The sequence below is a fragment of the Coregonus clupeaformis genome, chromosome 20 (genome assembly GCF_020615455.1).
Source record: "Coregonus clupeaformis isolate EN_2021a chromosome 20, ASM2061545v1, whole genome shotgun sequence".
NCBI lineage: Eukaryota > Metazoa > Chordata > Actinopteri > Salmoniformes > Salmonidae > Coregonus > Coregonus clupeaformis.
This window is the reverse complement of record NC_059211.1, coordinates 26,759,231-26,786,911: the sequence shown is the minus strand read 5'-3', so window position 1 is coordinate 26,786,911 and position 27,681 is coordinate 26,759,231. Positions and strand designations below refer to the sequence as shown.

The following is a 27,681-nucleotide window of genomic DNA, read 5'->3' as shown; positions in this document are numbered from 1 at the left end:
CAATTTATACATTTTAAGTGTGTTCAGACTAACACCAGGGAAACGTTTCATGAAATTGGCCCCAACTCCCAATTGTTCAGTCCCCCTAAATCAGGTAGGCACATTCCTTCATATGACGTGGGAGTGCCCTGCAGTTAAATGCATTGATTACTGTTGGAAGGCAGCACTGTCACAAAAAAAAAGATGTTGGCTCTTACTTACAGTATATGGCAATCACCTCACTCTTTCCCAATTCACCAGTGGATACAGTTACTATTAGAAGTTATAACCAAATTATCAACAGCGATAATGAATGGTGCTAGTCAAGGAACAAGTGAGGCCTGGACAAATATATTTGACTCTAAATAATAATCCTCCTCTCTGAGTGACAAAATGAATACAAATTCCCCCCTCAAAAAGGTACTGGTGTGTTTACTTGGTAATCCATTAAATGTATAAATAAACCATTGTGGTCTGTTAAACTGGCCATGGTCACGCGTTTGACAATCACCTTGTAGATTTGCAAGTATTAGTTAAATAACATTTGGAAACTCACAAAGTGCTTTGCATATGCTGGTGTTTTATTACATGTACAAGAGAATCTACAAATTAAAGCAGGAGAGAGAAGTAGATCAATAGTGGGAATTATTCGCATGAAAAAGGTAATTTAGTCTACTTTCCTGGTTTCAAACCCAAACCATTTCTTTTAAATCTATAATACTTCACAGCAGGGAAAGGATTAATAGAAATTCAGTTTTACATGAAAGTTCAAACTTTATTGCTTGTATAGTACGTTATGATCTTCCACAGGGCCCGTGAGTCAAACAGTATGGCCACACAGCCCCTTTTCACTGGAACGAGGTACTGCCGTTGAACAGAGCTGTACAACTTCAGGAGAAAACAACCAAGGCTTAGAGGAAAAGACCTACACTAGGGGCACTATTCAATCTGTAAAACTGAAGCGTTAGATTCCGCAATGTAAATTTAAAGGTAATTTCCCCATTGAGCAGACATACGCAGCGTTTACCGTGAATGCAGTCTCCACTAAAGCGGGAACATTACATTTAAATCACACTGTAAAGCTGAACTTCTGCGTTACAGATTGAATAGAGCCCTAGGGTAGACAAACATTCTTCTTCCCCCTCCATACATATCAAATCTGAGACTAACAGCTATGCAATGTTGTACTAGCATTTTGTAAAGTGATTGTCTATCTTACTGGCTAGGTATTTCATCACTGGTTTCACTCACTTATAAAACATTGTACAAAATGATATCAACCAAGATAAGTTATTTATTTTTCTCCACGTGCAAAAGTTCTTCCACCAAGAACTAGACCAAGATGGCCGTCTTATCTGAATGTAACTGAATTTAAACATTATGGACAAAACTAGTCCTCTTACTTCTGACAGTCCAACAGTATTAACACTAATCAACAGACATCTCTCTCCTGGGTAGAAGGCATGGAGCCAGGGCAGGATAAAGATGTACAATAATAAAATGTGCTCTTTATTTAAAAAAATAATCTGAAACCAAAAAAAGTGGCAGGGAGAAACATTCTACTTTCCATTCAGACCACTTACAAGAGGGAAGGAAAATCAAAGGGCAGGTTGCTTGATGTCATAAGTGCCAAGGTGCATTTTTGTAGACTTTGCAAATGTTATATTCCCAGCATAAAAAAGGATGAACTGAATATTAAACATTTAAAAGGACCTATACAGGTTATAAACATCAGTGACAGGAGTATCAAAATCCAGCATACCAACCAGGCTGACTCTCAAGTCAACTCGTTCTCAAAACCTCAGGTGATCTTTTACAATGCTCTCCTCACTTCCCTATGATATTTGAGAAAGAGTTAAGGAGAGAGGACTTGAGGAATCAAGGAAAATACTTAATTCACCCACAAACATACAGAGGTTTCAGACCCTCCTATAGAACAGAAGATATGGGGTAGATGTGGAGCAGGTTTCTGGAGAACAGGCTCTCAGGAAGTCCTCCTCCTCAAACAGACGCACCTCAGAGTCGTCAAACAGCATCCACTTCCCTTCATACTGCAGCAGGCTGCTTAGGGCCTGCTCCGTAGCCACCCCAGCCCCCTCACACCCAGCCACAGAGGCCTCCTCGCCCCCCTCACCCTCCTTCTTAACCCCTCCACTACCGCTGTGTCCCGGGGCACTGGAGGTCCGTCTGGATGATCTGGTGGCAGTGCTCTCTGCCCCAGTAGAGGCAGCTTTGTCTGGGTTGGTTGTCTGCTTGTTGCCCCCTAGGTCATAGCTGGACAGGCTCCTTTGGCCCCCCAGGAGTCCCACCCCCTCTGAAGCCTTCTTGGAGCCCATCTTACTGGTGTTGGTGGTGCTAGCGGAGTTAGTATTCACAGCACCACTCTTTCCTGTTTTACCATGGAGACTGAAGGACACTTCCCCATCATCATAATCCAGCACCTCTTCTTTGGGTTGCGGACCGTGCACTTTCTCACCACACTCCTCTTCTACCTGCTTCTCATCCCCCTCGGGCAGGCAGACCTTGGTGTCCTTAAGGTCCATCATCCTGACGTAAGTGGTGTAGTGTCCGCTGGAGATGGTGACCCCGCTGTGCATGACCACAGCAAACAGCTGGTAGTGCTTCCCGCCGGTGGCAGTGGCTGAGGGGTGAGTGCACCACTCCTCCAGGGAGAGCTTCAGAGGGGTCTGTAGGGGGGTGTTCACCTTTGAGAGGCCACCGTACGGGTCCATCCTGAACAACAGAGGGAGTCAGTTTACACGTGCTGAGTAACATGATGGAGAGGTCCCTAATTTTCCTGAGATCTGCTTACCATGTGCCATTGTATTAATACGGTATTACATTCATGTGTTGTATCGGATTGTGTGGATTTTGATGTTGTGACAGACAGGCTCTGAGGAAACTATTACTAAAGACTCACTCTAACCCGTTGGCTGAGAAGCACTTGAGATGGATGGTGACGACCTCTGGGGTTTTATCAAACAGGAGACTCCTCTCAGCCTCTGTGTAGTGGTGGCAGGTCTCACAGAAGTACTTGTCCTCTCCTACAATCCTCTCCACTGAGGCAAACTGGGAGATGGCCCACTTCAGAGTCTTCAGCGCCGGTTTGGGATCAGGGGAGACTGGGGGGTGGAGAGAGGGGTTTGGGTGAGGTAGTTGGAACAGGAGAGGATAGACATTTGTGAGACAGCGTTGTGCTTCGGCTGATCTTTGACAGCTTGTTTGTGTGGTGACTGTTCATGTATGTGCCTTGTGTGTATAGTTCAGTCTAGCGCTACAGAACTTGCCCTTTTATACAAGAACACCGTGTGAGTGTGTACACAACTCTCCTTACCCTCTGAGCTGCTGTCTGGGCTGCAGGGTTCTTCCTCCTGCACTGGGACACTGATGTCCTGGAAGTCTTCTCTCCTCTCAGTGTAACACTCACACTCCAGACAGCGTGTCCTCAACACCAGTCGGCCCTGGAACAGACGCTCCATCAAGTCCACACCCAGGCACTCTGGACAGGAGAGAGGGAGAGGGGACAGTCAGCGTTCAACATAATAACAGACAAAACAATGGCTAAAGCAAGGGCACAAAACCTGTGACAGACAGGACATGATCGATGACCAAGTTTGTTTCCAACAGCATGATTCAACAACTATAAACTCACCTTCACTTTTAGCTTTCTCCTCCCCAGGCACTTTTGTTACCTTCTCCTGAGGGTTCATCCCGCGTTCCCCACAATCATTCTCCTGAGGTTGGCTAGGACCTGTCTCCTCCTGGCCAGGTTTGGCCGTCTCCGTCTTCCCCCCTGTGTGGCAGCTGATCCGTCCCATGGTCATGAACTTAGAGAAGATACTGGGCTGCTTCCCTGAGGGCCTCAGCCAGCTCAGCTTGGGCCTCTTCTTCCTCTTCACCTCCGCCTCTTTAGGGGCCACCTCTACCTCTCCTTTCCCCTCCACGTCGCTTTCCTCCTTCTCTCCCTTCTCTTCCTGCTTTTTCTCCCCCTCTTCTTCACCTTTGTCTTTTGGCGCTACAGTGATGCCACCGGAGAACTTCCTCTTGGAGCGGGTGAGGGGTTTGCCATCGTCGGCCACAACAGCATTCTTGGATTTGGGCTTCTTCTTGGCGTTGCCTGCCTCTGTATCGCTCTTCCTCTTACCACTGGTTTGGCCGTCATCGTCAAGGGATGTTTCTGAAGTTTTGGCCTGCTCCTCTGTTGAAGCGCCGTTGGTGCCCACAGGAGAGGCACTGTCTGGCTTGACCTCTATGACATCATTGTCCTGGTCACCCTCCTGTTCCTTCCTGATGGTCTCTGAGGCCTCCTGGATGTATCCCAGGATGCACTGCAGCACCTCCTGGGCATCATGCTGTAGGTAGCCCTCGTACATGGGGTTCAGCTGTCTGTAAACACACAACCATCAGTCAGTCAAATACAATACCAAACATCTTGTTCAAGGATGTTGAAACCCTGATTTGAGGAAGTTTTCTGTAAAGCTAAAACCCTGGTGTTCTGTATCATCGCTCCACCCATAAACCACCATAATATCAGAATATTCTGCCTAATGAATGTGACCCAGTATTGCAGGGCCTTGCTGTAGTGCTGGGGTCTGACCTGAGTGTGTTTAGTAGTTTGCGTGGAGGTGTGGCCAGCTCCCCATCACTGTACTTGTCAGGGTTGTGCAGGTAGCTGGACTGGAGCTGCTCCACTGAGGTGATCAGACTGTGGAAACTACCCAGCAGTTCCATGTGCACCGGCACCGCCTCCTCTGGACTCTCCGTCTGCTGAGGAAGAAAGAGTGATTACTGTTATTATAGTATTCATATGCTCTACGTTCAAAAGATTTAAACACGCTAGTACAGGCAGCAATGACGACAGTGTAACTGAAGCACATGGTGACTGTAGTCTTAAAAACGCATCTCTATATTGGAAACATCATAGGGAACCTACAGTCTTGCTGGATTATAATAACCAGACACTATTTACGAAAAGCTCATGTATTTATTTAATATTCTGAGGGGTTAGCACCTTTATTGAGATGTGTGCTGGTATAAATGTATGCATGATTATGACCTTTAATCTCTGGATTGTAATTTGTGCATTGTAAGGTTAATTGCGTTTACTGATGTGAAACTGACTCATTGGCTATTGCATGATGGGTAGTCCGATCTACTCCTAAGATTCAGTATTTTTGCAACGGAGGAAACTAGTTGCCGTAAGTTACTTCCGAGAACAAACTCTTGCATCTTTCACAGCTAACGAGAGAGAGGGCACAGCCAGGCAGGCATGTCAGCCACCAGGCAGACATTCAGAACCATGCATCGGTAATCAAAAGATGTATAGGCTATCGCAATGCTGTACCTAGGCAATTTCATGGCTTGCAATGTCTCGCGCAAGTTCACTAAAGTAGGGACTATAAATGAGTAGGATGAGCTATTCTACACGCAGCAGACTGAAGACCAGACACACACTAGTGTTTTTCATAGCAAAGAGAAAGAGCAGGCGAGCCAGCGAGGAACGGGGCAGACAGACTGTTGGAACCGTGCACATAGGCTATAGCTTGGTAATCTGTATCTCGCAATGCCTTGTAAATTCACCAAAAGTATGTATGTATATATACAGTACCAGTCAAAAGTCTGGACACACCTACTCATTCAAGGGTTTTTCTTTATTTTTACTATTTTCTACATTGTTAGAATAATAGTGAAGACATCAGCTGTGAAGGGGTAGGCCACACAAGCTCACAGAACGGGAAAGCCGAGTGCTGAAGAGCATAGCGCGTAAAAATTGTCTGTCCCCGGTTGCAACACTCACTACACAGTTCCAAACTGCCTCTGGAAGTAACGTCAGCACAATAACGGTTTGTCGGGAGCTTCATGAAATGGGTTTCCATGGCCGAGCAGCCGCACACAAGCCTAAGATCACCATGCGCAATGCCAAGTGTCAGCTGGAGTGGTATAAAGCTCAGCGCCATTGGACTCTGGAGCAGTGGAAATGTGTTCTCTGGAGTGATGAATCACGCTTCACCATCTGGCAGTCCGACGGACAAATCAGGGTTTGGCGGATGCCAGGAGAACGCTACCTGCCCCAATACATAGTGCCAACTGTAAAGTTTGGTGGAGGAGGAATAATAGTCTGGGGCTGTTTCAAGTCCCCGCAGCAATGTTCCAACATCTAGTGGAAAGCCTTCCCAGAAGAGTGGAGGCTGTTATAGCAGCAAAGGTAGGACCAACTCCATATTAATGCCCATGATTTTGGAATGAGATGTTCGACGAGCAGGTGTCCACATACACTACATGACCAAAAGTATCTTGATTTCCTTGCGTTTTTTTCTCCTCTCCATTATCGGCCTGTCTGCTCCTCCCCCCTCTTATCTGAGCAGAGCAGGCAGGCACGTTGCCCTAGCGACTCAACACAGACACAGCATGTACACATTCTGCTCCAGAGCCAGTACTATCCTTCCTTCAGACAAGCAAGCATCAAAACTTTGTTCATTTGCACAACGGCTCATTCACATTTGCTTGTAAATGTCCAAACTCACCAAAAATGACATTCGGTAGCTCCTACCTATATATGTATAACTTTATGAGCTGGATTGGCTATCTTTGCAATTTGTTTATTTTTGTTTGCGCTCCTTAGCATATTTAGCTAGCAGCCTCCATGGAAATTCGCTATTACTTGTGCTAATTTCGTTAGAATTCTGGTAACTGATGCCCAATGGGCCTTTTTGCGGGGGTTTTTTATGCCCCCTTGTGTACTAAACCAGTAAATCTTGGGATGAGAGAAGGACGGTATGACAATATGAAAATCTGGACCCTGCCCAATCCTAGTTCAGTGGTCTATTATTATCATCTAGACATGACGTTGAAATATCTTCACGCCTAGAATCAAAACCTCCTAGTTTTCGTCATGAGTCAATTTAATTTGAAAAAATTACGAATTACAGGGGGCAGTTTGGAAAAAACGAATCCTGTGTGAATCCTCTGGAATAACGCACATGCTTGGATAATAATTACATAACCAACGTCTTGTAATACCTGTCCGAATAGGGCTAAAACATGGCAAAGAATAGGCTTATCAAAGTAGAGTGCACCGCATCATCCCATTGGATCCGTCAAGGCTGCTGCGCACCGCAGAAATATCACTGAAATATTTGAGTTCCTACACATCACCTTCTTTATTCTAACAAAATAGGCCTTTTATTGGCTAAATTGATGAGCAAATGGGCAGCATCATGCTCATGTCGGTCTTCTTAAACGGAAATGTCGTCTTCCTAGTAGGACTGCAATAATTAGATGGTGTGCACATCCGTTTCAGAGTGTTTTGGGAGTCGAGCAAGAGTTAACTACTTCGACTCCAACCACAGGAGTAGACTCCAAAAATCCTGGAGTCGTCCACCATTAGTTTTAGGGAGACAGACAGGGAACAGGTCGACATGCTGCCGAATTTTTCAGGCATGATTGAATCTTGGGTTCTCTCTTGAACAAGCTAATATGATTCAGTTTGTTCTTTGTTGCTCTTTGACCAGTTTGTTATTTCTGTAAATATTGGGCGCCTGTTTATTCCTCACCTTTAATAAAAGCCTCACTGTGCAAGAAAAGTAAAGAACTGCTGTCTCCTCCTCACTGTTAAAATCCAACCGCATGGTCAACCTCACATTGTTGTACATAGGTAACATACCTCATCACTATTAGCAGCCTCTTCCTTTTGCTTGTCCCTTGTTTTGGACAAATTGTAGAGGTTCTTGATGCCATCTCTGAGCCCAGGACAGTAGTACAATACCTGGGTTGGTGATAAAGAAAAGTTTCATTTCTAAACTATTTAGTATGATAATAATGAGCCTACCTATACTGTTATCAAAATGTTGATGGCATGATGCAGCTGTTGAGAATGAAATACCACACCTGTAGAATACTGTTCAGGTAACAGGTGTTTCCCAGGTTATTGAGCCCAACAAAGGGCACCAGAGTCTCCTCTCCATTATCACTGGGGCGGATGGGAGAGGTTGGACACGGGGCATGTCCAGGCAGTGGGATTGGCACAACCTGGTCACAGCTAGAAAATAATGAATACAATGAAAGGTTCTCAAAACCATATTCCTAAGAACATCTGAGGAGATATTTAAAATAGTTGCCAATTCACACAGTACTTTAAATTGAGTGGGCGGTGCGAACAAGATGCTACCTCAGAAGGGATTTCCACAAAACATGATCATTAGAATAGCCACTCTAACTTCGCCCTCATGTGGGTGCTAGCAAGCAGGCTAGGTATCAACAGCCAATCCTGTATTGTCTGGAAGCTATAGTGAGCTTTGATTGCTCAATAGCGTAGCATTATTGGAACATTTGCTTAAAGTTCTGTTTCGGTCCCACACTGTTCAGCTCCCATCGCACACTTCACTTTCCTCCATTGAAATCGAACTGGGCTACGTTGTTTGATCACCCCCATCGTGTTGTGGAAATGCATTGTCAGCCTTTATTTTATCATTAGTTACCTGGTCAAAACTGTTACTCACCTTGCAGGATCCTCAGGTTCAACTGGGGCTGGTTTTGGTTCCTCTACTTGAGGTTCAGAGAAGTCCAATGCTCGCTTCGTCTCCTTCTTCTGGAAAAACTTCAGAGATAGTTTGCTCTTTTTGATGGGGCTCCCAAGAGCCGCGCCATCGCCCTGTAGGCCGGGCATCTTCGACCGTCTTTAGTAATTTATGATACACAGCCAACACAACAGCGCTCCACACTGGCAACAGAGCGAAAGTGAGACTGGGTGAATTTCGTTATCAAGTTTGTGCTCCCTCCCTCCCAGATAGTTAACTGGCAAAAAGAAAAGTGAACAACGCTGATACTAAATTGTTTGTTGACTAGATAGACTACAGGACTAACTTCGTGGCAAATGCATTCAGTTCATCTAGCTAACTAACTAGCTCGCTGCTAGCACCAGATGGGTTGCCTAGCAGGCTAACTTAAGATAACCAAAATACAAAAGCTGAGCTGGTTGTCAGTAACGTCGAGCTAACGAAGTAACGTTAGCTATTTACCAACACATGCCGTTTACAAAATTTGGTCATATGTAATTTCTAAGTTATAATTATCTAACTAACTACCATCATGTTAGCGTGCCAGCTAGCTAGCTAGCCATCTTGCTACGCAGTGAGTGAGGGGGGGGAAAAAGCGACAACACCGGGCGGTTTAGTTGTTAGCAAGGCCAGTTAACCAAAATATATCCAACCACTTTAGTTTACTCACCTTATTGAGTCATGTTATACTTTATTTTCGCTTTCTTCGATAGCTTATTCAATTTCATAGTCTATTTGGAAAACAATTTGATAAACCACGCAATGTGCGCAGAACTTGGCGCTTTTTCCGACCGCAAGACCCCAGCTGCACCCGCGCCTGCACGAGATCGTTACTATCAATAAAAAAAATACAATACTGTTAGTAAAACGTTGCCTATATATATTTTTAAACTTCCATCACTGATTTTAATTTTAGAAAGTGAAAACGAAGGACTGCAACAGGCATTTCTTGAGACAACATAGCACTAACCCATCAGTACCCGTGGGAGAAACACGGTCTTGGCTTCTTCTTCAGTGGGGTTTATCGGCGGTTGGCATCCAACGTTATGGTGCATTACCGCCACCTACTGTACTGGAGTGTGGGCCAGAGACAGGGAGAAATTAAATCCTACCTGTCAACCCCGTTTCTCTTAAAAAAAGATAACAAAATATTTGAGACTATATCTAATGACGTTCTACTCAATATACTCTTTAAACTAATTTCCCGTATCCCCTTCTCCCTCATACTAGATCTCATCCTCTCTCTTTCCCTCTGATACTGCCCACACTGTAGCAATACATGCTCCACGGTCTCTATTTCCTGACAATAATCACACTTTCCTGATGGATCCTTTCCTATCACATTTACTGTTTTATTCAACTGGCTGTGTCCCACCCTTAATCTTGTAAAAATAGCCTCCTCTCTTCTGTCCCTTCCTGCCGTCCTCCCCTCCCCGACTTTCCTCTGTACTTGAAATAAATGCCTTCCCTTATTATCTCTATTCCACTGCTCCTGCCATTTCTGCGCCATTACTGTATATATCAGTCTTTTTGCCTCTGCCTTGCTCATTGAAACTTCAACATCCCCACTACTAAGTGCTTGTTTAGCCTGTTCATCTACTGCCTCGTTCCCCTCCACCCCAACATGGGCTGGGACCCAAGTAAATCTTATCTGAATACCCATCTGTTTAATCCTGCCATGGGTTTGTAGCACCTCATAAAGCAGGTCTTGTCTGCTACGTGAGCTAAAGGACTGGAGACTCATTAACACTCAACATGAATCAGAGCAAATAACTACACTGTCTTGTTTGACTTCCTCCACCCACTGCAAGGCCAACAGTATGGCCATCAGCTCCGCCATATTTACAGCCAGATGATCCGTAATACGTTTCCTGACTTCCACCCCACATTCCTGCACTACAAATGCTGACCCAGTACGTCCTGTCCTTGGATCTTTTAAACCATCTGCGTAAATGGCCACAAAATCCTGACAAACAGTTTCCAGGCGTCTCTTAAAGAAATCAGCTGGATCAACACCCTCCCTATCTTTCTGTAGTCTCTCCAACACTTCTAGATCAACTACTGGAGGCGGGAGTAGCCATGGTGGATTTACAGGAATAACTACCGTTGGACTAAACTCCCTTTCATACAGTCCCATCTCCGTCACACTGTCTTGGCTAGAAGGGATCCAGCTTTTGTCAAAAGTTGTTTTTTTGTGTGCATTTTAGCTAACCCTAACCCCTTTTCTAATCTTAACCTAAGTATCTTAACCTGCTACGAAAAGTCAAATCTGACGTTAATTTGACAAAAGCTAGATCCCTTCTAGCCAAGACCGTGAAACACCGTGTGCACACGGTGGTCATCATGGAGCAGCCATCTTTGGAGGGTCATCTAATGTTTTTTTATCATGCATGAACATTTTCTGGCTTTGTTGGTCTAAAAACAGTTGCTACATCAAAAATGTATACAACATAATTACATTACTTCCCCCTAAATCTATCAATATAATTGAAAGACTGGAGAGTGATGATCAGTGATCTCTGATCTATGGTGATGATTCCAGATCGAGGTACACTCCAGTACAAGATTTTAGCCAGCAGAGGGAAACCTTGGACATGTAAATAATATATCGCTCGTTTACCCTGAGAAATAGCCGTGCATCTCTTGCATCTTTGGAGCATATTTACCTTGTATCTTCCTTATGCAAATGCAATAATTAACGGTAAGACATATATCATATTTGTACCCGTTTTGTTGCAGTGGTTTTTCATGTAATAGAAAGTGGCTGAAATGTTTCGCTATGTCAGATTGCTTTACGTAGGCTATAGGGAATATCCTCTATCATTTGATGTGATGGTGTAACCTATATCCCATCCATTGTAGGAAAGGGGATCCGTATGGTATTGCATCCATTCAATAATCCGTGACTATATGCTTTTCTATCTTGCACATTTATGTATCCCATGAAGATCCATGCGTTCAGTAGACTTTCAGACGATTATATGGTTATTATTGGCGAGCGCCAAAATAAATGACAGGTGTATATTCTGGTACCCTACTACAGATATCGAGCCCATTAGCACAAAACGGCTTGCGGATACTACCGAGCCAGTGTATTTGTCAATACAGAGCGGATAATGCATGCAGGGCATTGAGCTGCTGATGCGGTTCTTTGCCTGGTCAGCAGCCCGACGTCTTGATGGATGCTGAGCTGTGTGCGTCTTGGATAATCCATTCTGGTCGAGGCTGAGCGCGACAGAGTGATGTGATGCTCCAGCTCCAGAGCATACATGGGCTACTGCAGCCCCAGGCTCTGGTACGAAACCTGAGAGATGAGATTATTCATGCATTTATTTACCCAGTATAGCCTGGGCTACTGTAGCCTACATAACATTACTGGATATGTTCAATCAAATATAAAGGCATTAATGCTATCAAGCAGATGATTGTGCAATAAATGTACCTCGATATGAGAGTATTTAATCTAATGCATGATGTTGTATACTAAATATAATTATTCTATTTATTCTATTTCTATGGTTGTAGAACTAGTCTGATAGTGGGCTAGGTATGCTATTGAAGGAGGTATAGCCTGCCTGGCCTGCTGATTCCAAGTCAGGTCTGTGGGTGGTATAGCAGCTAGAGTGGGATCATTAGGGGAAATGCATGGAGAGGGAGACATGGATAGAGGGATAGGGTAGTGCACTCCAAGAATGACAAGTATGTCCTGGAGCTGCCGAAATGAAACCCCCAGTGCTGTTTTTTCTAATTACAGTGGGGCTTAGCATTACATCCCCCTCCCCAGTCAAACACACACACACACACACACACACACACACACTACAGTGAGTGCTCAGTCATACCCTCACAGACATTAGGAGCCGTGTAGGCTACATGCTCAGACTGTCCTGGTTTTTAAATCCCCCTTATTGTTTTGCTTTTTAAATCCCCCTCATTGTTTAGCATTTTCATCAGTGGGTTTATTTTCCTCTCAGTCTTTAAGCAGCCACGCTGGCTTTCCTCAGTCCAGCTGCCTGCCCACTGTGTGTGTGTGTGTGTGTGTGTGTGATCTGACCCCCAGCACTCTCATTGGACCAGTGCTGAGGAAAGTGGGTGTGTCCCCACCAGCTAGTCCGGCCCCCTCAGTGTTGTGAAGTACTTTGCCGTCCCGTATGTTAAGTCCTCTACATTCAACTCAATCGTTCCTGTTCCTCTGCTCCAGATGCTGAGTGTGAGGGAGAGATAGAACACACACACACACACACACACACACACACACACACACACACACACACACACACACACACACAGAGGACACTGACAGAGGACTGAGGCAGCACACTGGACTTCCATCAACACCTCTGAAGACAAAGAAAATAAGAGCCTTGATTAGAGGTGAGAAGATATGATAAAGATTACACTCTTCACTCATTTCTTTCTCTCAACCCTTTTCTTATCTCTGTGTGTTTTCTCAACTGGGATTCTTTCTCATTCTCCCTCATTCCTTCACTCTTCTTTTCTCCTCTGTTTTGTTACTATCTCCGGTCCCGCCACTCTCCTTTCTTCCTGTCCTCCGATATCTTGTTTTATTCTCTCCTCTGTTCCTTGGGGGTTTTCAGACTTTCAGAATGTGGTTATAGGATGCCACACACACACACACACACACACACACACACACACACACACACACACACACACACACACACACACACACACACACACACACACACACACACACACACAGCGAGAGAGAGAGAGTACACTCAGTGTAACCACTATGGTCTGTCTTCATGGGTCTATTAGAGCTCTTTACTGTCGCTGTATTCCATATTCTATCCCATTTGACGGTTGGCCGTGCCATGTTTTAGTTTAGAGTTCTGCTGGTCTGGCTAATATCTTACAGCTGGGGGTTCAGTCAGCCAACCAGGACAAGCATACAGGGGAATGGGGATGGATAGGAAGAGAGAGAGAGAGAAAGAGAGAGACAGAAGTGGATATCGATCGAGAGAGAGAGATCATTGCACTAGGCTGGGCTTTAACGTGAGTGTATATTCGCTTGGCTGCTCTTCTGTGGCCTGCATGTACACACACAGCATTGCTCCTGACTCCTGCCTGGTCAGTGAGTCTGTGAGTGAGTGAGTGCATCGTCCATTGTTGGCTTCTCAGAGAGGGAACATTAAAGGCAAGGCGTTTACTTTGATCTGATCTCTGCCTAGCTGCCTCTGCTCTGTGGAGCCTGCCTGGAGCAGGGGGGCTGGCAGAGTGGAGCAGGGAATGGCAGAGAGTCTGCCTCTGCTCTGTGGAGCCTGCCTGGAGCAGGGGGGCTGGCAGAGTGGAGCAGGGAATGGCAGAGAGTCTGCCTCTGCTCTGTGGAGCCTGCCTGGAGCAGGGGGGCTGGCAGAGTGGAGCAGGGAATGGCAGAGAGTCTGCCTCTGCTCTGTGGAGCCTGCCTGGAGCAGGGGGCTGGCAGAGTGGAGCAGGGAATGGCAGAGAGTCTGCCTCTGCTCTGTGGAGCCTGCCTGGAGCAGGGGGGCTGGCAGAGTGGAGCAGGGAATGGCAGAGAGTCTGCCTCTGCTCTGTGGAGCCTGCCTGGAGCAGGGGGGCTGGCAGAGTGGAGCAGGGAATGGCAGAGAGTCTGCCTCTGCTCTGTGGAGCCTGCCTGGAGCAGGGGGGCTGGCAGAGTGGAGCAGGGAATGGCAGAGAGTCTGCCTCTTTGGAGAGCCGGTGTGTGTACTGTTGTTGTTTCTGTGTGTGTGGCTATTTTGGTCCTCGTGTGCAGTGTTTGTTTTTCCTTTGAGTTCACCAGCAGGAGAGCTCTGTTAGTAGAGCTCACTGCTCTTAGTTAACTCCCCTCCCCAGGTCATGAAAAGGAGTGTGTTGTGTTGTTGGATTCTGCACAAACATCACACGGCTGCTACCCACCGTTGGCCAATGCCCTAGTCATTGTGTGTGTTTTAGGGTGATTCCCTTGGAGGTAGTGAGTCATCTGAACTGAAGCTGAGTCACAGTGCTTGAGACTGTAAATAGGTTAATTGGTTCACAGTACAAGCAGGTTCAACACTTAAACACTGTACCGTGTGTGTGGGGTGCAGAGGAACTAACTACCTGTTGGAAGTATGGACTTAGAAGTAGGGCTGGGCGGTATACCCTATTCTACTATATACCGTTATTGATGCACGGTCCTGTTTAGGTTTTTACTTTACCTTCTATAACGGTATTTTAATGTTTGGTTTGTTAATGTGATATGCTGTGTGTAACGTCCATTTTTATAGTTTACACGCTACTTCAGTCATCCCTCTCAGCTCTCTCTCTCCATGCCGCTTTCCACACAGACCTAGTCTCGCCCCCTGTCACTCAAGGAGAGCATTTGTTGTTGCTTGACCAGGAGACTCTTGTGTTCAGTCTGCATGGTCAATGCAGCACATGTAACAATGTTGATGACAATGATGTTGTTTCCACTTTCCTTCTTAATATAAATCCACATGCATTCTATAATTACACTATTAGGTTGTGTTTCTTACATCTGAAAACAGCTAGTTTGTCTTTTCTTAGCAATTTGTCTTTTCTTGTTAGCTCCTAATGCTAATCACTAGTTAACTGGCTACCTAGCTAGCTAATAAATGTACTGAGTCAGAGCAAACCATTTTAGCTAGCTAATACAGCCTGATAACAGCGCTGGTGTAGGCTTAAATCACCATGTTGTTTGTGCAACAGTATCTTCTAAATCAAAGAGGAATATGTGAAGCACAAATAGGTTGGCTACCTGAAGAAACATTTAATGTAGCCAAAGATTACAGGGTCCACTAGGAAACACTGACCATCACTTTGGTTCCTACCATGTCACAATAACTCTTCCCTGGCATTTTCATTCGTTGTCATGTCAAACAACACTGTGTTCAAAGTGACCACTGTTATTTATATTCTAACTATAGAATTAGATAAACATTCTATTTCCATGATTCCAACAGTTCACCCAAGTGTTTTGATCTAAATCGCAAGTCAAATAGCAATTGCAACATTTGGTTAAAAATAAGGAGTCTTTGTTTCTTTTTAGGTTGAAGTTGAATTGAACAGTATAAAACAATCAGAATGGGGAAAGACCAATTGCAATCACTTAGAATGTATGTGTTGCCAACGTAGGGTCACGCACTAGTCATGAACCAAATGAAGAACTTTTATTATTCAAAAACATAAAATACCATAAAATACTGTCCTACCATCACATTTTTTACAAATACCGTGAAATGATATTTTGGCCATATCGCTCAGCCCAAGCAGTAAAGAATGGGGGGTCCAGTGTGTTTGGTAGATGTGATATCCATTTGCTCTGTATGGTGTGTCCCTATCTTCATAACTTACATTTCATTTGTTTTTAAGATTGAACCACATTTGAAGTATTTTGGAGATTGTGATCAAGTCTGCAGTCCTTTCAGTTTAGTATCATTCAACCCTTCCTCGATCCACAGTTGTTATCAACTTTATTCTGGGGTTTAATCCCCTTTGCCCTTTATGCCCCAAATGGGTCACTTTGTCATGTCAGCAGGCTGACCTGGGTATAGGAAGGGCTTCGTAAAGTAATAATGAGGCGTTCATACCCGGGTCCACCCTGGAGCTGTGGACACTACTGAACACAGAGCTTCATAGAGCTCCCAGAGTGCATTTAGTCAACCAAACATATTCCAAGCATTCTAGCCATACACTTACTGCACGAAATAACAGGCCTAGCCTACACAGACATGAATCTGTGGAGATACTGATGCATGGGTCCTGTGTGAACCCTGTGAAAGGCTTTAGCTTACACAGGCCTGGTGGGGATATGCATAGGGCCTGTGTGAACCCTGTGAAAGGCTATAGCTTACACAGGCCTGGTGGGGAGATGCATAGGGCCTGTGTGAACCCTGTGAAAGGCTATAGCTTACACAGGCCTGATTGGGAGATGCATAGGGCCTGTGTGTGCCCTGGCTCACACACACCTAGACACAGCGATGCCGGAAAACATGTGGCGAGTGTCACAAGCCGGGCTAGAAACTCCGGTCTCAGATGTGGAGAGCTGGGGGTACTACCCCTTAGCCACAGAGGAGGTGTTGTAGGACCCAAATGAAACACCCAAGGCAATACTCCAGGCAAGTAGATTTAATGTTCCAAAACAGGAGGCAAAACAAAACAACTCCACGAGGGGAGAAAAACAAACTAAAGATAACTTTGAACAACTTACTAGGACAGACACGGTGGGACAAAGCAGGAGACACATAGTCAGGACGCAATGACCAAGTGAGAAACAAGGGGAAAACACACAGCTAAAATACACAAGGGGAAACAAGGCACAGGTGACCTGGATCAAGCTAATTAGGACACATGAGGAAGAACTAAGGCAGAGGGGAACACAGATGACCTCTAGAGGCCCGGAGACAAACAGGAGGCAGGAAGCTGACACACACGAGGAAGAACTAAGGCAGAGGGGGAACACAGATGACCTCTAGAGGCCCGGAGACAAACAGGAGGCAGGAAGCTGACAGGACCCCCTCCTCTAGGAACGACTCCTGACGTTCCTTCCAGAACACCCTGGCCCCAGGGTGCGAAAATCTCGGATCAAACCTGGGTCCAGGATGTCCCTGGCTGGAACCCAGGAGCGCTCCTCCGGCCCGTAGCCCTCCCAGTCCACCAGATACTGCAGAGAGTTCTGGACCCTCCGGGAGTCCAGTATCCGGCGGACTGTGTAGGCTGGCTGGCCGTCAATGATCCTGGGAGGTGGCGGGGTCTGCGTGGGGGGCAAAGGGAGAAGACAAGACAGGTTTAAGGAGTGAAACATGGAAAGTGGGGTTAACTCTAAGGGAGCGAGGGAGAACCAAACGATACGACACAGGGTTAACCTTTCTAGCAATGCGGAAAGGCCCGATGTATCTCTGGGAAAGCTTCCTGGATTCGACCCGGAGGGGCAGGTTCTTAGTGGCCAACCAAACTCTCTGACCAGCTCGGAAACTAGGGGGCCGTCCGGCGGTGGCGATTAGCCTGACTTTGGTATCTCTGGGAGGTCCGAAGGAGGGCACGCCTGGCCTTCTTCCAGGTCCGCCTACAGCGTTGGACAAAGCGCTGGGCCGAGGGAACACCAACTTGCGCCTCCTCCTCTGGAAACAATGGAGGGTTGTAACCGAACTGGCATTCGAAGGGGGACAATCCGGTGGCTGAGGACTGGAGGGTGTTGTGGGCATATTCAGCCCAAATGATATAGGTGGCCCAAGACGTGGGATTACTGGCCGCCATACACCGCAGGGTGGTCTCCAGATCCTGATTAATCCGTTCCGTTTGGCCATTAGACTCTGGATGGAACCCCGACGATAGGCTGGCTGTGGCCCCAACAAGCCTGCAGAAGGCCCCCCAAAACCGGGACGAGAATTGGGGACCTCGGTCAGAGACCACGTCCAGGGGAATACCAAATATCCGGAAGACATGGTTCATGAGGAGCTCAGCAGTCTCCTTAGCCGAGGGCAGCTTGGGCAGGGGAATAAACCGGGCAGCCTTAGAGAACCGGTCTACCACCACTAGGATGACGGTGTTGCCCTGGGATAGAGGAAGTCCCGTAACAAAGTCCAGAGAAAGGTGTGACCATGGCCTTCGAGGAACAGGTAAGGGATGGAGCAGTCCCTGGGGTCGCTGGCGTGTCGACTTTCCCTGGTTGCACACAGGGCAGGCCTCAACATAGACCTGCACGTCCTTCTTGATGGACGGCCACCAAAACCGCCGTCGGAGGAACTCCAGTGTGCGAGCACTGCCTGGATGGCATGTCAAGGGCGACTCATGACCCCACTGCAAGACGCGGCCCCGAACAGAGAGAGGCATGACAGGCGACCGGCAGGACCACCGCCTGGATCGGGCTCCTGGACAAGAGCTTCTCGTACCCCTCTTTCTAGTTCCCACTGAAGAGGTGCGACGATCCTAGACCTCGGAATAATCGATGCCAAGGGCTTCTCTTGTAACTCGGGAGAATAGACTCGAGACAGAGCATCCGGCTTGACGTTCTTGGTGCCAGGTCGGTAAGTCAGGAGGAACTGGAATCGATTAAAGAAAAGGGACCATCGTGCTTGCCGAGGGTTCATCCGCTTAGCCTGTTGGAGATATTCCAGGTTCTTGTGGTCTGTGAGAACCTGGAAAGGGTGCTGAGCCCCCTCAAGCCAATGGCGCCACTCTTCCAATGCCAGTTTTACCGCAAGCAACTCTAGATCCCCCACGTGGTAGTTGCGCTCGGCCTCAGACAGGCGGCGAGACATGAAGGCACAAGGGTGTAATCTCCCATCCGCACCCCTCTGTGACAGGACGGCTCCCACCCCCACCTCTGAGGCGTCCACCTCCACCACGAAAGGTCTCTCTGGGTCAGGGGTCACCAGAATCGGAGCAGACGTGAAGCGGCGCTTGAGATCCTCGAAGGCCCCTGCTGCTTCCGGACCCCAGTGAATCTTGGTCCCTCCTCCCTTGGTAAGCGTCGTCAAGGGGGCTACCACCGAGCTGAAATTCTTAATGAACTTCCGATAGAAGTTAGAAAAGCCAATGAACCGTTGAACCTCCTTGACCGTGGCAGGTGTGGGCCAATCGTGGACCGCCTTGACCTTCTTGGGATCCATCTCTAGGTGCCCGGGAGTGACAATAAACCCGAGAAACTGAGTCTGAGAAACATGAAATTCACACTTCTCAGGCTTAACGTAGAGGTGATTGTCAAGGAGCCTCTGGAGAACCCTGCTAACATGCCCCTCATGCTCCTTCAGTGACCTCGAGAAGATGAGGATATCGTCCAGGTACACGAAGACGAACAGATTAAGCATATCCCGGAGAACATCATTAATCAGGGCTTGGAATACTGCGGGGTCATTGGTGAGCCCGAACGGCATCACCCGATATTCATAGTGCCCCGTGGGCGTGTTGAACGCCGTCTTCCATTCGTCTCCTTGCCGGATCCGCACGAGATGGTAAGCATTGCGGAGATCCAGCTTAGTAAAAATGGAAGCCCCTTGAAGCAGCTCAAAAGCAGTGGCCATGAGAGGAAGGGGGTATCGATTCCGAACCGTGATTTTGTTGAGTCCCCGGTAATCAATACAAGGCCTAAGACCCCCGTCTTTCTTTTCAACAAAAAGAAGCCCGCCCCAGCCGGGAAGTAGAGGCATAGATGAGGCCGGCTGCCAAGGACTCCTTAATGTAGGTGTCCATAGCTGCGTGCTCGGGGGAGGACAAGGAAAAGATCCGACCTCTAGGAGGGCAGCACCCAGGGAGTAGATCAATGGCACAGTCATACGTGCGATGAGGCGGTAAGGAAGTAGCCCGGGCCTTGCTGAACACTGCCTTGAACCGATGGTAAACACTGGGGACTCGGGAGACGTCAACAGACTCTTGAAACTGGGTACTAGGGGCTGAGGGACTCTGAAGCATGCAGGTGAGTTGGCAGGCGGGACCCCAGCTTAGAATGGTGCCCGTAGGCCAGTCGATCTGGGGATTATGTCTGCATAGCCAAGGGTGACCCAGGATAATAGGATACTCGGGAGAGTCAATGAGATAGAAGGTCTCCTCCTGCTGGTGTTGAGAGATGGTAAGTCGCAGGGACTGAGTCGCCTCGGTAACCTTTCCTGGTTCCAGAGGTCTGCCATCTAAGGCTGTAACTGCCTGGGGTTGAGGGAAGTAGTTGGGTAGGGATCTTAAGTTCCTTAGCCAAGGTTACATCCAGGAAATCACCTGCGGCACCGGAATCGATCATAGCCTGGACCCGATGCTGGTGGCCCCCCAGGACAGAGTGGCTGGAATAGCCAGGACAGCGTTAGTAGGAGGCGCTCTAACTCTCCCCATCACAGCCCTCCTGTAGCTGGGCGGGGACAGGCGTTTCCAAGCTCGGGGCAAGTGGAGCGGAAGTGGCCGGCAACCCCGCAGTAGAGGCACCGACGTTCCCTCATGCGACGTTCCCTTTCGTTGGGAGAAAGCCTGGAACGGCCTAACTGCATGCTCTCCGGGGAATCCTGGAGCAGTTCAGGAGCCGGGGAAGCTCTGAATGACGGAGTCCAAACAGGAGAAACAGAGCCGCTCAGAGGAACTTGGGAATGAGACACCTGACGGCGAGCCGTTCTCCGCTCTCTTAGACGATTGTCCAGGCGGATGGCCAAGGCTATGAGGGACTCGAGATCACCAGCTGGTTCTCGGGTGGCTAACTCATCTTGAAGGGGCTCAGATAACCCTCCCCTGAAAGCAGACCCTCAGCGCTTCATCATTCCATCCGCTCCTTGCTGCTATGGTCCGGAAATCAATGGCAAAATCTGCCGTGCTTCGGGGCCCCTGACGGAGAGACAGTAGGCGCTTGGAAGCCTCCCGCCCACTGACAGGATGATCGAACACCCGCTTGAACTCTTCTACAAATGCAGCGTGGGAGTCACAACAGGCCTCCTGGGACTGCCACACCGCAGAAGCCCAGGCGAGCGCCTTGTCTGAAAGAAGGGTAATGATGTAGGCAATCTTGGAACGGTCTGTGGGAAAACTTGAGGGTTGGAGCTCGAAGGTGAGGGAGCATTGGGTGAGGAAACCCTGGCAAGAGCTTGGATCCCCAGAAAAGGGCTTGGGAGGTGGTAGTCGGGGCTCCGCCAACCGAGACGACCTGTCGTCACTGGGGGTGACCTGGGGGAAGGGAGAGGACCAGGGAGGCGTTCAAAGAGCTGGCGGAGGGAACTCATCATTTCGGCCAGGAGTTGAGAATGACTAGCCATCAGCTCCTCTTGTCGGCTGAGAACGGCTTCATGGCGCTGGAAAGAAGCCTCATGTCGAGTGATCACCGCCAACAGGTCCGGGGAACTGAGTGTTTCTGGGTCCATGATTGTCTTGGTCATTCTGTCACAAGCCGGGCTAGAAACTCCGGTCTCAGATGTGGAGAGCTGGGGGTACTACCCCTTAGCCACAGAGGAGGTGTTGTAGGACCCAAATGAAACACCCAAGGCAATACTCCAGGCAAGTAGATTTAATGTTCCAAAACAGGAGGCAAAACAAAACAACTCCACGAGGGGAGAAAAACAAACTAAAGATAACTTTGAACAACTTACTAGGACAGACACGGTGGGACAAAGCAGGAGACACATAGTCAGGACGCAATGACCAAGTGAGAAACAAGGGGAAAACACACAGCTAAAATACACAAGGGGAAACAAGGCACAGGTGACCTGGATCAAGCTAATTAGGACACATGAGGAAGAACTAAGGCAGAGGGGAACACAGATGACCTCTAGAGGCCCGGAGACAAACAGGAGGCAGGAAGCTGACACACACGAGGAAGAACTAAGGCAGAGGGGAACACAGATGACCTCTAGAGGCCCGGAGACAAACAGGAGGCAGGAAGCTGACAGCGAGGCGGCATTTGCCATAGCACTTTTCAATCCTTTTAATTTAGTTTAATGAAATATATCGACGCAAAACGTTAAAAAGAGGGGCAAAGTGCTGTTTTGTAGATCGATTTGCCTCAATTCGCGCACAGATTCTCTGTCCTTCACATCGCAGTGCTGCTGCAGGCTCTTTGCGTGTCTTGACCAATCAGATTCACGGAAATCGCAGGTCGTGCGGGCCAGGCACAACGCACAAAGCTCAAGGCGCGCTTTCCACTTTCCTCCGGTATTTACTTAGCAAGCGGGATAACACATCACTCCCGACAGACACAAACAAAAACTCTTACATAAATGTCTAGCAGCCTGTACACACTCTAAATATAAAAGATTCCTGGAGTATCCTTAGGGGTTCTTCAAATTGAAACTGTGGGGGAACCCCTATAAGTTCTTTGAAGAACCCTTTAGAATGGTTATTCAAAGAACCCCTTTTAATGGATCCTCAAATAACCATTTGAAGAACCTTTTGGGGTACATTTTTGCACTAATAATAATATAATAATATGCCATTTAGCAGACGCTTTTATCCAAAGTGACTTACAGTCATGTGTGCATACATTTTTACGTATGGGTGGTCCCAGGGATGGAACCCACTACCCTGGCGTTACAAGCGCCATGCTCTACCAGCTGAGCTACAGAGGACCACAAACTACCCCCCCTCCCCTATTATTATGAATATTATGAATAATACGCCTAACAATAACACCATATTTTAGTTGTCAGTGGTTATTATGATTTTAGTGGCATAGCAGAATCAAATATCCAAATATGAGGTAAACCCTATGACACAGCCTTTGATCGAACGCGGGTCTGTAGTGACGCTTCAAGCAGTACGATGCAGTGCCTTAGACCGCTGCGCCACTCAGGAGGCCCCATACCTTGGTTTTTGTGGTTAATGTGAATTTAAAAAACTGTTTTGATAATGGTTTTCATACACATACAGTGAGGGAAAAAAGTATTTGATCCCCTGCATATTTTGTACGTTTTCCCACTGACAAAGAAATGATCAGTCCATAATTTTACTGGTAGGTTTATTTGAACAGTGAGAGACAGAATAACAACAAAAAAATCCAGAAAAACGCATGTCAAAAATGTTATAAATTGATTTGCATTTTAATGAGGGAAATAAGTATTTGACCCCTCTGCAAAACATGACTTGGCAATCACAGAGGTCAGACGTTTCTTGTAGTTGGCCACCAGGTTTGCACACATCTCAGGAGGGATTTTGTCCCACTCCTCTTTGCAGATCTTCTCCAAGTCATTAAGGTTTTGAGGCTGACGTTTGGCAACTCAAACCTTCAGCTCCCTCCACAGATTTTCTATGGGATTAAGGTCTGGAGATTGGCTAGGCCACTCCAGGACCTTAATGTGCTTCTTCATGAGCCACTACTTTGTTGCCTTGGCCGTGTGTTTTGGGTCATTGTCATGCTGGAATACCCATCCACGAACCATTTTCAATGCCCTGGCTGAGGGAAGGAGGTTCTCACCCAAGATTTGACGGTACATGGCCCGTCCTTCGTCCCTTTGATGCGGTGAAGTTGTCCTGTCCCCTTAGCCGAAAAACATCCCCAAAGCATAATGTTTCCACCTCCATGTTTGACGGTGGGGATGGTGTTCTTGGGGTCATAGGCAGCATTCCTCCTCCTCCAAACACGGCGAGTTGAGTTGATGCCAAAGACCTCGATTTTGGTCTCATCTGACCACAACACTTTCACCCAGTTCTCCTTCAGATGTTCATTGGCAAACCTTCAGACGGGCCTGTTGTCACGGGTGCTGTAGGTGGGTGTGGTGCAGGAATCAAGCGCAGGACGCAGAAACTAAGTCCAAAAGACTTTAGTGAAAAATTCACGTAGTACACGAGCTCAACAAGCCCGGAGGCAAAAATAAAGCCTCACACAGGCGTCAAACAAAAGGCGCACTAACATGTGCGAAAAACCCTCTCCAAAACAACGGAGGGAAACACGTAGCACAGAACACCAAACAGAAGCGCAATCACACACAACACCTGACACACACAACGAGAACTAAATAGGACACTAATGAACACTAACTGGAAACAGGTGTACAACATCAAGACAAAACCAAACGAACATGAAACATACAACGGTGGCAGCTAGTACTCCGGGGACGACGACCGCCGAAGCCTGCCCGAGCAAGGAGGAGGAGCAGCCTCGGCCGAAACCGTGACACCTGTATATGTGCTTTCTTGAGCAGGGGGACCTTGCGGGCGCTGCAGGATTTCAGTCCTTCACGGTGTAGTGTGTTACCAATTGTTTTCTTGGTGACTATGGTCCCAGCTGCCTTGAGATCATTGACAAGATCCTCCCTTGTAGTTCTGGGCTGATTCCTCACCGTTCTCATGATCATTGCAATTCCACAAGGTGACCAACTGTTGTCACCTTCTCACCAAGCTGCTTGGCGATGGTCTTGTAGCCCATTCCAGCCTTGTGTAGGTCTACAATCTTGTCCCTGACATCCTTGGAGAGCTCTTTGGTCTTGGCCATGGTGGAGAGTTTGGAATTTGATTGATTGATTGCTTCTGTGGACAGGTGTCTTTTAAACAGGTAACAAACCGAGATTAGGAGCACTCCCTTTAAGAGTGTGCTCCTAATCTCAGCTCGTTACCTGTATAAAAGACACCTGGGAGCCAGAAATCTTTCTGATTGAGAGGGGGTCAAATACTTATTTCCCTCATTAAAATGCAAATCAATTTATAACATTTATGACATGCGTTTTTCTGGATTTTTTTGTTGTTATTCTGTCTCTCACTGTTCAAATAAAGCTACCATTAAAATTATAGACTGATAATTTCTTTGTCAGTGGGCAAACGTACAAAATCAGCAGGGGATCAAATACTTTTATCCCTCACTGTACCTTGTCTATCGGATTTTAATTGAAGAGGTAAGGGAGGAGGATGGTACATATGATCTGCATAACATACCAATACCAATTGACATACCTATGTATGCCTCCTCATCTGTATACCTGACACAGACACAAAAGTGAGCAGTTCAGTCATCTGCACCCAATACAGCTAGCCTTCAACATATTCTTATAGCATACATATTCTTACCTCTTTGTTGATTGATATCCATTGAATTGTGTCCATTTTCTGTTTTAGAAAGATTTGCACAAATATGAAAAGATAGATGGTATCATCATTAAACAATATTAATGTTTCAGTTGGGCAGTTAGGTTCCTGCAAGAACCCCCACCAACTAAGGAGGTTCCTCGATTAACCCCACCTCCTATGGGGTTCTTGGAATAACCTTTTGGGGGCAATTTTCAGTGCCAAGAACCCTAAGGTTCTTCAAATAACTTTGAGGATCTTCGAAGAACCCTTGTTGAACCCCTAATTTTTTGAGTGCACCTAAACATTAGCGATCTGACATGCTGTAATGCGTGGAAACAAGACTATTTTTCAGTCTGATCAACTGTAGGCTACTAACAGCAGCAGCTGCATAGTCTAGCCTACTATGCGCCCTGTCCCTCTGGCCAGGGTAAATGAAGTGGGAATGTTATGTATTTATATCCCATTTGTTTGTGCGAAAAAGTGAATGGGATCAAATTTGGTTTATATTAAAACTTGGGCAGACTAGGCTACCTAGACTTTTTCAATACAAAATTATTATCTGGAATTAATCAATAAAACAATAGCTGACATAGACTGTGGGTACATGTCATGTGAATTTCTATCTCTAATTCAACCTAATCTTGAATCATTACCAGAGGTTGTAAGGCTCTGGTTTTAATCATCAATGATTCAAGGTCCACAACCACGAAGAAGGATTTTTTGTATGTTTATTCATGGAGAGCTCTCCCGCCAAAGACACAAACAGACGATTTTATACCTCCTGGACTTGACTCCTCCCACCTTTAGGTGACTTTTCTAAACAGTTTCCGCCTTCCCCCTTGAATGTTTAGTACCGCCCCCTCTGTTAGTGGGTTGACACTACATGATAATTCTAACATTTATACTGTGTTTGGGGTGAAATCCTTTAGTCATTATTCTTAAAATCCAAATTAATCTAACAGTACATTTTTAATTAGGCCTAAAGTAGCAAAGGGCAGAACTACATGATGCTCTGCCTAGACCTGGCATAGCTCACACACACCTAGACCTATGGAGATGCATGGTGCCTGTATGTGCCCTATCACCGTTGGACAGGCACCTTCAGATGGTTCAAATTCCCCAGACTCTGGTTCCCACTAAATATAACTCTGGTTCCCACTAAATATAACTCTGGTTCCCACTAAATATAACTGTTGTTCCCACTAAATATCACTGTTGTTCCCACTAAATATAACTGCAGCTCCCACTGAATATAACTGTTGTTCCCACTAAATATCACTGTTGTTCCCACTAAATATAACTGTTGTTCCCACTAAATATCACTGTTGTTCCCACTAAATATAACTGTAGCTCCCACTGAATATAACTGTAACTCCCACTGAATATAACTGTTGTTCCCACTAAATATAACTGTTGTTCCCACCAAATATAACTGCAACTCCCACTGAATATAACTGTTGTTCCCACTAAATATCACTGTTGTTCCCACTAAATATAACTGTAGCTCCCACTGAATATAACTGTAACTCCCACTGAATATAACTGTTGTTCCCACTAAATATAACTGTTGTTCCCACCAAATATAACTGTAGCTCCCACTGAATATAACTGTAGCTCCCACTGAATATAACTGTAGCTCCCAGTAAATATAACTGTAGCTTTCACTGAGACTTACACTGAGTGTACCCCACCCCCCCCGGTGGCACACATACACATTCCATGTCTCAATTGTCTGAAGGCTTGAAAATCCTTCTTTAATCTCCTCCCCTTCATCTGCACTGATTGAAGTGGATTTAACAAGTGACATCAATAAGGGATCATAGCTTTGACCTGGTTTCACCTGGTCAGTCTATGTCATGGAAAGAGCAGGTGTTCTTAATGTTTTGTGCAATGTGTATATAAACAGGTAGCATGGTGTGTGTGTGTGTGTGTGTGTCTGTGTGCGCATGTGTGTATGTGTGTGCGTGTGTGTGTGTGCGTGTGTGTGTGTGAGTGTGTGTGAGTATGACTGTGAGGCATGCAGAGCGCTGTACTACTCTAGGGATTTCACATGGTTTTATCTTCATAGGATGACTAGAGAAAAGCACATCTTCTCTCCTTTCACTTAATAGGGCTAAGGAGATTTAGTGCCTCTTAATGCCAGCTTGCCTCGCCTAGTCTCGGGGGGGAGGGAGAGGTGTAAGACAGGCAGGGAAGCAGTGAGGAAGGGAGGCAGGGAGGGAGGCAGGGAGGGAGGGAGGGAGGGAGGGAGGGAGGGAGGAAGGAAGGAAGGCAGGGAGGGAGGGAGGGAGGGAGGGAGGGAGGGAGGAAGGAAGGAAGGAAGGAAGGCAGGGAGGGAGGGAGGGAGGGAGGGAGGGAGGGAGGGAGGGAGGGAGGGAGGGATGGAGGGAGGGAGGGAGGGAGGGAGGGAGGGAGGAAGGAAGGAAGGAAGGAAGGAAGGAAGGAAGGAAGGAAGGAAGGAAGGAAGGAAGGAAGGAAGGAAGGAAGGAAGGAAGGAAGGAAGGAAGGAAGGAAGGAAGGCAGGGAGGGAGGGAGGGAGGGAGGGAGGGAGGGAGGGAGGGAGGGAGGGAGGGAGGAAGGCAGTGAGGAAGGCAGGCAGTGAGGAAGGCAGGCAGTGAGGAAGGAGGGAAGGAAGGCAGGGAGGAAGGCTGGCTGGGAGTGAGGAAGGGAGATAGAGAAAAAAAACTCCCTGTGTGTGAGA

General features: G+C 47.0%; 2 protein-coding genes across 3 annotated transcripts in view; one reads left to right on the top strand and one right to left on the bottom strand.

Moving 5' to 3' along the window:
* Positions 1-542: 542 nt before the first annotated feature.
* Positions 543-9,538, bottom strand: usp1 (ubiquitin specific peptidase 1). Of its 2 annotated transcripts, none has more exons than XM_041840049.1 (9): positions 9,205-9,538; positions 8,478-8,698; positions 7,867-8,017; positions 7,643-7,744; positions 4,577-4,746; positions 3,632-4,365; positions 3,314-3,478; positions 2,900-3,101; positions 543-2,712 (listed from the first exon to the last, which is right to left on the bottom strand). In XM_041840049.1, the coding sequence occupies exons 2-9, from the start codon at positions 8,642-8,644 to the stop codon at positions 1,899-1,901; spliced, it is 2,505 nt and encodes an 834-aa protein (XP_041695983.1). In that variant the 5' UTR covers positions 8,645-8,698; positions 9,205-9,538; the 3' UTR covers positions 543-1,898. The 2 variants fall into 2 exon arrangements, with proteins under 2 accessions (XP_041695983.1, XP_041695984.1); XM_041840050.1 differs by having other exon boundaries at positions 4,577-4,743.
* A 3,185-nt stretch (positions 9,539-12,723) lies between these two features.
* kank4 (KN motif and ankyrin repeat domains 4) overlaps positions 12,724-27,681 on the top strand; it is a 108,060-nt gene continuing 93,102 nt past the window's right edge. Inside the window, exon 1 of the mRNA XM_041840048.2 lies at positions 12,724-12,908. The gene's annotated coding sequence lies outside the window, so the exon portion shown is untranslated. The remainder of the gene's footprint in view (positions 12,909-27,681) is intronic.